Source organism: Cebus imitator, unplaced genomic scaffold (assembly GCF_001604975.1).
Source record: "Cebus imitator isolate Cc_AM_T3 unplaced genomic scaffold, Cebus_imitator-1.0 Scaffold31, whole genome shotgun sequence".
Lineage (NCBI taxonomy): Eukaryota > Metazoa > Chordata > Mammalia > Primates > Cebidae > Cebus > Cebus imitator.
In genome coordinates this window covers 7,386,891-7,397,539 of record NW_016107346.1, presented here as the reverse complement: position 1 = coordinate 7,397,539, position 10,649 = coordinate 7,386,891, and the positions used below count along the sequence as shown (strand labels likewise).

Genomic DNA, 10,649 nt, shown 5'->3' with positions numbered 1-10,649 from the left:
AACGAGTGAAACTCTGTCTCAAAAAAAAAAAAAAAAAAAAAAAAAAGAATTAAAATTATAAAAAGGGCATCAGCAGCCCCAGGAGGTGATGTGTCTCTGGTTGGTGCACTTCAAGAGATGCTGCGCTTGTCTTACATTACCATATGAGATAAAATAGCAAATGTTAAGAAGCCACGTGTACTCATTGCTGTTTGCCAGCAAAATTTCACAAAGCCCCTGACTGTGACAATGTGCAGCTCTCCAGAGGAATGCTTTGAAGACAAAACAGCATAGAGACAAAACTTAGAATAGCCATAGTAAAATCTGACAAAAGTTTTCAATTGACAAAGAAATGTAGTTATTTTTTATGACATATAGCATTTTAAGTTAACAACAAGAACCACAGCTGACAGCATCCTATCGGGACCCACGTCTCTTGCCTGAGTCACTCTATTTCTCAAAAGGTGAATGACCCTAACCCTTGCCTTTTTCTGCACATAAGATAACATCTGTTGGGGTTAATGATTATGCTTCTGTAAACTATAACCAGATATACCCTTCCACCCAGGCTTTGATGTGATTGTACATGTGCTGAATCTTCACACCTGCATATAAACTGTGAACTAAAACACAGCTTTGGAGGTATCCAGCAGAACCTCTCTGAAAAACTCCCCCTAGGCTGTCGTCCTCAAAACCAATTTGAACTCTTTAAAAGCTGATGTTTATTTCTTTAGAAGGCAGTTGGCTACTGGGAGGCACAAAGCACGGCCACAGCTGAGTCAGCCAGCAGTGGCTTGGATAAAGACTGCACGCTGTGTCGTGGGTGTCCCTGGATTTGCCTTGTCTTTGAGTGCAAGCAAATCCCCTCCCCTCCACCTGCTTTTCCTGGGGCCAGGTCACCTCTCAGCACAATCTGCTTTCCCATGTGGCTCCTGGATCACTTGCAAATGGCTCCACATACATTCCAGTCAAATGTGTTAAGAGCCCCCTACACGCCCATTTCTCTCATTAGGAAAAAAACACAAGAGCACTAGAGTGATTCTGGGGTGATTCCTCCCTGGAATCCTGGAGGCTCAATTATGGTCTCTTGGATTGGATGGCTTTTGGTCTGCCAAAGGGAGGAAGATTATCTTCCCTGCAGTTTAAGATTCTGCTGGGAGGCCAGAAACCAGCTGAGGGTTCACTCCTTAAGAGTTAGGAATGCAGTTCCTGAGTGCAGTTCACTGCATCAGAGTGAAAATCTTGGGACAATATTTTTTTTTCATGATTTTTTCTTAGATTAAGTTCTGGGGTACATGTACAGATTGTTGCAGCCATAAAAAAGGATGAGTTCATGTCCTTTGCAGGGACATGGATGGAGCTGGAAACCATCATTCTCAGCAAACTGAAACAAGAACAGAAAACCCAACACTGCATGTTCTCACTCATAAGTGGATGTTGAACAATGAGAACACATGGGGCAATATCTTGGCTCCAGTGGTGTTAGCTGCACCCTTAAGCAAGACATTTCCTCTTGAAACTCAGATCTCCTCACTTAAGAAAGGAGTGAGTTGAATTGTATGCCCTTATAAGGCCTTTCCTGGTCTGGGATGTGTGTGTGTGTGTGCATGTGTGTACCCATCCTCTTGAGCGAAAGGAGACATAACTGTTAAACTGGAAGGATATGTTTCAAAGCCATCATTTTTCTTGTAGAAATAGAACAACTGACTTTAAGTGTTCTAATTACCTCCTACATGTCACATTCTTTCTTCCTCTTCAAGTCTGGATTGCTTCTCATGACTGAGGACCTGAAGCCATCTTTTGATTTCTTTAATTTGTAAAGCAACTTATTTTAAATGTTGAATGCTGATAGAAAAATCTTTAATAGCTTCATTACAGAGCGATCTTTTTTCTTATTCTGCCTGAGGAAATGGATCCATTTTGCTAAATGAGATTAATTTTTCAATATATAATAATAGGCATAAATGTCTATATATCTTAGCATATTAAAAGTGTCTTAAGCTTACCACTAATTAGACTTGAAAAGAAAAGCCTAAATACAAGTGTAATTCATTTATTACCAGCTGGACGGATGAATCGTCACTGTGCAAGCGGCAGTTTTCGTTGGAACAAACGAGACTGTTTTAGAATGAAGGCATCACATCAGTCCAGGACTGTGGTTCCCTGCTTATTTGCACGCATGAATACACTCCTGGGCTATTAGCCTGAAGGATGTAACTGAGAGGAGGCTAATTGATGCTATGAGCTGCCACTATTCTAAAAATGCCTTCAATAAATTCCTTCTCTGTTCTAGGATTGGACTGTTTAGGTGGCTATTACTTCATTCATATCTAAATATATTAACAGGCTCTAAAAGATTGGCAGGGAAAGCACTTGAAACCTGTGATTAAATTCCATATGTTAATTATTTAATTGGATAACAACATTACACTTTTATTCGCTGGAAAGTCACAAATATACACTGATATTTACAAACGTTTTTTCAGTTAAATTGCAATAAAAGAAGATGGTATAGTGTAGGACAAAAAGGAAAAGGGGGTGGATCCTGCTGACTCGACATGGTCCATTCCTGAAGAACCTTCTGATTTGGCTAAAAGCCAGGATAGAATAATAAATAAAAATACAATTATTATTATATTTATAGAAATGTAGACAACCGAAAATTCTTACTTGCTTGGCTTTGAAATGCATTGCGTAATTTTGTAATTACAAAATTACACAATGCATTTCAAAGCCAAGCAAGTAAGAATTTTTCTAAATCAGAATTAACAAAAAGTTTTGCTTAGGCATATTACAGTACATATGCATTTTCTTTTTTCTTTTTTTTTTTTTTAACACTCAGAAAATGATTCGGTTCCAATGCAGCATTTTCTTTCTTTTCCTTACAAGATGGAGTCTTGCTCTATCGCCCAGGCTGGAGTGCAGTGGTACGATCTCGGCTCACTGCAACCTCCGCCTCTGGGGTTCATGTGACTCTCCTACCTCAGCATTCCGAGTACCTGGGACTACAGGCATGTACTACTGGCTAATTTTTGTATTTTTGTAGAGCTGGGGTTTCGCCTTGTTGGCCAGGGTGATCTCAAACTTCTGGCCTCAGGTGATCCGCCTACCTTGGGCTCCCACAGTGCTGGGATTACAGGTGTGAACCACCGTGTCGGCCTGCATTTTGTGAGGGTACAATGATTGAGCTGAAGGTGGGTCTCCTGGGAGGTGATAGAAAGAAATGTTGGTTGAAACTTCAGTTGGAGAAACCAACAAATAATAAAAACAAACAAGCAACTAATTCCTTCTCTACACAAAATTAGGAATTGACCAAATATGGATGGATCAGTCCCACACCAGGTACTATTTGTATAGCTACCGCTTCAAACTGAATCAGGAAGAAATGAGGACGTATACCTACAGTCACCACAAATGTATAATAATACAAACAGATTCAGAAGTTATATTTATGCAGTGCTAGGGTGCTATTTTGCAACATGCAGGGAAGACTGTCAACACTTGTAAGACCACCATAGGGATGCTGAGAGTCTTGGGGTCACAGAGACTCAGGTTAAATTTCCCTGATTATAACCAAGAACAGGGATTCCTTTTTGCCTCACTGTAGACAGAGTACACTGTGAAGAGTTCAGGATCTTTAGTCCAAAGAACAGGGATGAAAAAGTGGGGGTATTTCTCTAATAAATCACAGTGGATGGGGTTTCTAGATAAACTCCCTCCAAATAAACTGTTCAATATCACTTCTCCATTCTCATCATGTGCACAGTTGAAAAACACATTCACAAATCATGACCTCAATGGGCTTTCCCAATGGTCCTGCAAGGTAGGCAGAGCAAGTATTTTCATCATTGCCATTTCATTGAAGCAAAACTGAGACCCAGAGAGAAAACATCATAAGTTTAGGACGAGTCTTAGAGTTAGGACCTGAACCCAGGTCTTTAGATTCCAGGTAGAATTCCTTTTGTAAAAGAAGGCATGCTCTAGAAAAGTGGTTCAGTCCTTAGCAAAATGCCCACTCAGATTTTGTTCATTGCCAGTGGCAACCTCCACTTTTTTCTCTATCCTCTTCTGCTCTGACCCCAGAGCTCCTGACATCTTTTGCACTGAGGTGTCAAAAACTGACACCTCAGGATTACCCAACTCCACCAAAATAAAATAAGCTTTCAAGCATCAGTGGGAAAGTGATTTTTAGTTTTTTTCCTTTGAAATTACACCATTGTGGGTAACCATATCAGGCTGGCTTGACTATAAGGTTTGTTTTCTTGAAGCCAAAATCCTAGAGAATGTCCTGGGAGGCAGTAGGAGGTGGGTGGGAAAGTTCAATGTGATGGCTTTAACACTCCTCCCATGATGCTGTAAACCCCACACTGACAAACTTATTCTTACATTTCCATTGTGTCTAAGGGCCTTCTTCTATAGCCTTTTTTCTTTCTTTCTGAGACAGAGTCTCTCTCTGTTGCCCAGACTGGAGTACAGTGGAGCAGTCTTGGCTCACTGCAACCTCTGACCCCCAGGTTCAAGCTATTCTCCTGCCTCAGCCTGCCGAGTAGGTGGGATTATAGGTATGTGCCACCACGCCTGGCTAATTTTATATTTTCAGTAGAGACAGGGTTTCACCATGTTGGCCACAGTGGGTTGAACTCCTGACCCCAAGTGATCCACCTGCCTCGGCCCCCCAAAGTGCTGGGGTTATAGGCATGAGCCATCATGCTCAGACTATAGCCTTTTGAGGTTCCTGCAGTGATAAGATACAGAATTTGGGAAGATGGAAGGTGAGCTATCTGTATATCTGGAGATAGCTTGGGGACTCCAATAGCTTCTGCCATTTTGTTCTGTTTTTTTTTTTTTAATGTTTTTTGATTGTAATCAAATCAAATGTTTTTGATTACAGTAGGTAGTCAGTAAACGTCAGCTCCCGCTGTCCCCGTCTAATCTTATTGGTGTGGTTTGCACACAGTGGATGTTCAGTCCATGTCTGTTGCTGTTCCTTATGTCTAATCTTGCTGGGATTGTGCACACAGCAGGTGTTGAGCAGATATCAGTAAATGTCAGCTGCTGTGGTTCATGTCTAGTCTCATTGCATGTTATGACTTTGCAGCATTCAGCTTCTTGAGGGCACTGGGGAGACATGAGCATAGATGTCGTTTCCCATGCAGCCTGTGAACTTGGTTGATGGTGGGTGATGCTCTGAGTACTGGACTGGGGTTTTCAATTGTGTGACACCAGTGGGTCACTTCAGCCTGATACAGTCCACCTCTTCCGTGGCAGGCACCCCGTTTGTCTTAAGGTCAAGGTCGGCGCTGGACTTGCTCCCCCGCTGGGAGGGACGCCAGTGCAGCAGCATCATCTTCTTGAAATACTTCATGGTGTTGTTCTTGACCGTCACAAAGCACACGGTGTTGATCATGCTGTTGCTCATGGCGATGCACTCGACCACGTAGAAGGCGGTGAGGTAGTGCTTTTCCTTTACGAACACGGTGGGGAAGAAGTCGCGTACGATGGTGAAACCGTAGAAGGGTGCCCAGCACAGCACGTAGGCCGTGAGGATGCACATGAGCACCAGGACCGTCTTCCTGCGACAGCGCAGCCGCTTGCGGATCTGCTCTGTCTGGAACCCAGGGACTGCCTTGAACCAGAGCTCCTGGGAGATCCTGGCGTAGCACAGGGTCATGGTGACCACAGGACCCACGAACTCCACACCAAAGATGAAGAGGAAGTAGGACTTGTAGTAGAGCTGCTGATCCACAGGCCAGATCTGGCCACAGAAGATCTTCTCCTGGCTCTTGACAATGAAGAGGACGGTTTCTGTTGCAAAGTAGGCTGATGGGATGGCAATGAGAATGGATATCATCCAGACCAAGGCAATCAGGAAGGAGGCCGTTTGATAATTCATCCGTGGTTTCAAGGGGTGAACGATGGCAAGATATCTGGTGAGGGAGGGAAGCCAACAGTAGTAATAATGGATGCTTGGAAACGTTAGTTTTTAACTAACCCCAAACATACACTAAAGCAGACATAGTGGGGCAGTGAGTCCTCATGTACCTGTTATCCAGCTTTAACAAGCTTCATCTTATTTTAGCAATATCATTTGGAGTAGTGGAGTGTTTTAGTGAAAACAGCACAGGCTTTGGGTCAAACAGGCTGAATAAATTCTGGTTTTTCCCTGGATTGGCTTTGGAGTTTAGGATGAATTATCCAATCTCTCTGAGCTTTATTTCCTCAAATGCAACCTGGGATAAGAGGATACCTACTTTGCAGGGCTACTGTGAACATTAAATGCAGTAATTTTTGTAAAATGCTTTGTGTGTAGTAGGTATTGAAATAAATACTTGTGGCCTGTTACTGTTCTTAAGCATCCTATTATACCACCTTGGGTTTCCATTTTGCCATTCCTCCCAAGAACATATAATACTCTCAAAGCTCTTCATTTCAAATACCTCATGGTTTAGGTGAAGGAAGGGCTTGTGCCCCACAGAAAGAGGTGGGGGGCTTTCTCAGGGCAATGGGCAAGAACTTGCTCCCCCTCCCATGAGCTGTCATCCTGCATTTCAGAGGCAGGACAGTCAAGGTGGGCTTGTGGTAGAATCTAAGGAAGTAAACACCTTGCCCAAGCTCACATCATGCAGGGACTAGAATCCAAGCTTCTGATACAAGCTTATGCTCCTACCTCCCTGGGCCATCTTGTGCTCAAGTGATAAGGTGTGTGAAGTCACCTCGACACCGTAAGTCTTGCTCTTTCCAATGAGCCACACTGTCTGGGAGAGAAACTGGAGCCCTTTGTGGGAAGTGAGCTCATTTGTGTGAGCTGAATACTTTCTTTCCAGAGACACCTAATGACACCTATTTAGACACTTGGTGCCCTGGCATCATTTCTGTGCATCTTATGTTTGGGGTAGAGGAATGCTTTGGGATGAGGTAGATGAAAACAAAAGGCATGAATGACAGGGAGGAAACAAATCAACCCTAGAAATGAACGTGTGCTTCATACCTGGAGCTTGAGTCAGGTAAGAACAAGAGCTGGATGCTGCCTGTAGGAAATTCTATACCACTTGCCTTTCCTTTGTGACCAGACCCTTTAGCCACCCTTTCCAAGTCTCTGACTGGACTAAGAAGGCCTTCTGTCATGTTATTTCTTCCTGTCCCTGCCAATATTTCTGCCACAAAGTTGTTTTATCTTCTCTTGTGTACCCCCTGCCTGCTAGTGGCTCTGATCCATTGAATTCCATTAGAGGAGATACCAAAGCAGCATGACTCTCCCCGACTTTTGACTTTCTGAAGATCTGAGATGAAGGTAGATCCTCCCCCAACCACTGGCTGTACCCTAGCTAGGTATATCAATATGCACAGTGCTTGCTGGGGTTCTTCACCCATGCATGTGACCTGGCTTTGCCAAATTAACCTGCATAACCTGCCTGCATGGTACAAGGCTCACAGGGCTGGAGAATGGAACAAACGGGCAGGCCCATTTTTGATGGGGGCGGGGATATCTCACAATCCGTCTTTCCATGATGACTCAGTGAATTAGTCTCCTATTGCTGCTGTAACAAATTATCACAAATGTAGTGGCTTGAAACAACGCAAATGTATTGTCTTATAGTTTTGGAGGTCAAAAATTTGACATGATTTTCACTGCTAAAATCAAGATGTTGGCAAGGCAGCATTTCTTTCTGGAGGTGCTGATGGGCAGAATCTGTTTTTTTGGCCTTTATTAGGGATTCCAGCATTCCAGGGCTGGGGACTTCTTCCCTGTTCAAAGCCAGCAAAGGGCCAATCAAGTTTTTCTCATTGTATGACTGACACAAACTCTTCTGACTCCCTCTTCTACAGTTAAAGATCTTTCTGATTTCATTGGGCCCACCCAGATAATCCAGTATAATTTCTGTATTTTAAGATCAGCTGAGGGGCTGGGCGTGGTGGCTCAAGCCTGTAATCCCAGCACCGTGGGAGGCCGAGGCGGGTGGATCACGAGGTCAAGAGATCAAGACCATCCTGGTCAAACATGGTGAAACCCCGTCTCTACTAAAAATGCAAAAAATTAGCTGGGCATGGTGGTGCGTGCCTGTAATCCCAGCGACTCAGGAGGCTGGGGCAGGAGAATTGCCTGAACCCAGGAGGCAGAGGTTGCGGTGAGCCGAGATTGCGCCATTGCACTCCAGCCTGGGTAACAAGAGCGAAACTCCGTCTCAAAAAAAAAAAAAAAAATCAGCTGATTAGCAACCTGAATTCCATTTGCTACCTTAATTCCCCTTTAGCATGTAATGTAACATGTTGGCAGATTGTGGGGATTGGGATGTGGTTATCCTTGGGTGAGGGACATTATTCTGCCTCCCATACTGAGTCCAAAGTCTTTAGATAATACAGAACTAATTCAGAACTTAAAAGCTCTCTCTTAATCTGGCTTTATCATGAAAAGTATTTCAATAACCCATGCCAAAGGGAATTTCCACACTCCTCCTTATTCTGTTGTCAGTTCCTAGTTCTCATTCTTTTTCCTCCAATAACATCTTCCTCATTGTAGGATGTTCCAAAATTCAGAGTTCTCATCAAATAAATCAGAAAGCAATAACATTGGCCTAGGAGTTATTCAGAAGACCTGGATTCCAGCTGTGTACCTGGATTCAAACTGTGCACTTGGATAAATCACTTATGCTTGGGGGACTTAGTTTCTTCGTCTGTGAAGTGGGGATAATTAACATCACTGACAATCTGTAAGGCTTTTTGTCATGTTCTGAGAAGGTAAACATACATAAGGGGTGTTGAAAGCTATTGCACATTGCTTAAGCTAATCATTTCCTGTGACTCATTCATTGGCAAGAGAGACCTCTGCAAGGTCTTTGTTTTCATCTGTCTGCTTGGATGTGTTTCTCGAGGCCAATCCTTTCCTTCTAGTATTTCTATGACTTGAAATAGCACCTCCTCTGGGGCCCTCTCTAGATGGAGCTGCCTGTGGCATATGGAAACAGCACTGGATGGCCCCTCTGATATTTCTGTGCAGTAGGACAGAGAGGCCTGTGCTTCTCCCACCCTACTTGTGTCAGGGTACACAGGCCTGTCTAATTCTGGGATTGACTGTGCCCAGTGATACAAGCCCCTTCCCCAAAATCAGCATCATCCAGGCAAAGGTGAGAGTTTGGCCATCCATCTTTCTTACCATTTTACTTTATTTTTTTCAATTAGTTTGGAAGCTGATTGGAGAAGAGGATCCTTACCCTTTCTCCCTGTCCTACCACCTGCCACCTGTACAGCATTTCCAGAGCAGCCCTCATCAAAGACTTATGGGGAGCTGGGGTATTTATACCTCCTACCTCTGGAAGAACTCTCTGTAGAGCTGTGGTCTACTCTGGCTCCGAGAGTCCCTCAGCAGGATGTGCTCTAATTGCCCACAGTGAAAGCTTGTTTAAGTACTTCTTGGTTGTTACCTGCACATAAATCTTTGTCTCAGAGTCCGATTTGGGTGTAACTCAAGCTAAGACACAGGTATAAGTCCCTGCGCTAGGCACTGTGGAGAAAGATAGAACACATAGTTTTGTGCTTAGAACAAATTGTCTTTTGGAAAATACTGTCAGTATCTCCATACACAGCATGAATTTAGAAAGACAGCAAATTAAATATCGGTATCAGATTACAAGGGCCCTGGAATGCTAGGCTCAGGATTTGATATGTATTCCGTAAGCACTTGAATTTCTAGACATTTTGTAAGCAATGAAATGTTTCAGGAAGATCCATCAGTGCTGGCATTCCTATGCTTAATATGAATAAGTATAGACTTCAGGGAATAGTCAGGAGCCGCTGAGGAGTGAAAAGACAGGTTAGTAGAGCATTATGATGGTCCAGCTATGACTTTCTAAGAGATGAAGCTGGAAGGCGAGCTGCCAGGACTTGCTGCATGGCTGAACACATGGGGTGGGATGAGTGGAGGTAGGATAGGGAAAAAGGGTAAGGATGATGGTAACTTTTCCCTGCTTGGATGGCTGAGAGGATGGAGGAGCTGCTGAGGTAGCTGCAGGCTGACTAGGGGCAGAGTTGGTTTTGGGTGGAAAAGGACCCACTCCGTTGTCTGTGTCATCGTAACAAGGTGATTGCTTCCAAGAAACTCCAATGTTACAAAAAACGAAACCAAATGAAACCAGCATTATAAAGACAAAGGTTTCCGTGGGACAAGGGAGATGGGAACAGTACTCACTCTCTGTGGTGGTTAATACTGAGTGCCAACTTGATTGGACTGAAGGATACAAAGTATTGATCCTGGGTGTGTCTGTGAGGGCATTGCCAAAGGAGATTAACATTGGAGTCGGTGGGCTGGGAAACGCAGACCCACCCTTAATCTGAGTGGGCATAATCTAATCAGCTGCCAGCTCAGCTAGGACATAAGCAGGCAGAAAAATGTGAAAAGAGAGCCCAACCTAGCCTCCCAGCCTACATCTTTCTCCTATGCTGGATCCTTCATGCCCAACACTGGATTCCAAGTTCTTTAGTTTTGGAACTCAGACTGGCTCTCCTTGTTCCTCAGTCTGCAGATGGCCTATTGTGGGATCTTGTGATTATGTGAGTTAATACTTTAAACTCCCATATATATATATATTCCATCAGTTCAAGTGATTCCCATTCAAGAAGCTGGGGTGGAGCCCAGAAATCTGATTTTGTATCTTTCTGTCTTTTTTTTTTTTTTT

At 43.6% G+C, this 10,649-nt stretch overlaps 1 protein-coding gene across 2 annotated transcripts in view; it reads right to left on the bottom strand.

Moving 5' to 3' along the window:
- Positions 1 to 3,062: 3,062 nt before the first annotated feature.
- Positions 3,063 to 10,649, bottom strand: part of PROKR2 (prokineticin receptor 2) — a 12,226-nt gene continuing 4,639 nt past the window's right edge. For both annotated transcript variants that reach the window (XM_017523994.2, XM_037736909.1), the window contains exon 3: positions 3,063 to 5,906. In XM_017523994.2, coding sequence (XP_017379483.1) covers positions 5,210 to 5,906 — 697 coding nt within the window. In that variant the 3' untranslated portion in view covers positions 3,063 to 5,209. The remainder of the gene's footprint in view (positions 5,907 to 10,649) is intronic.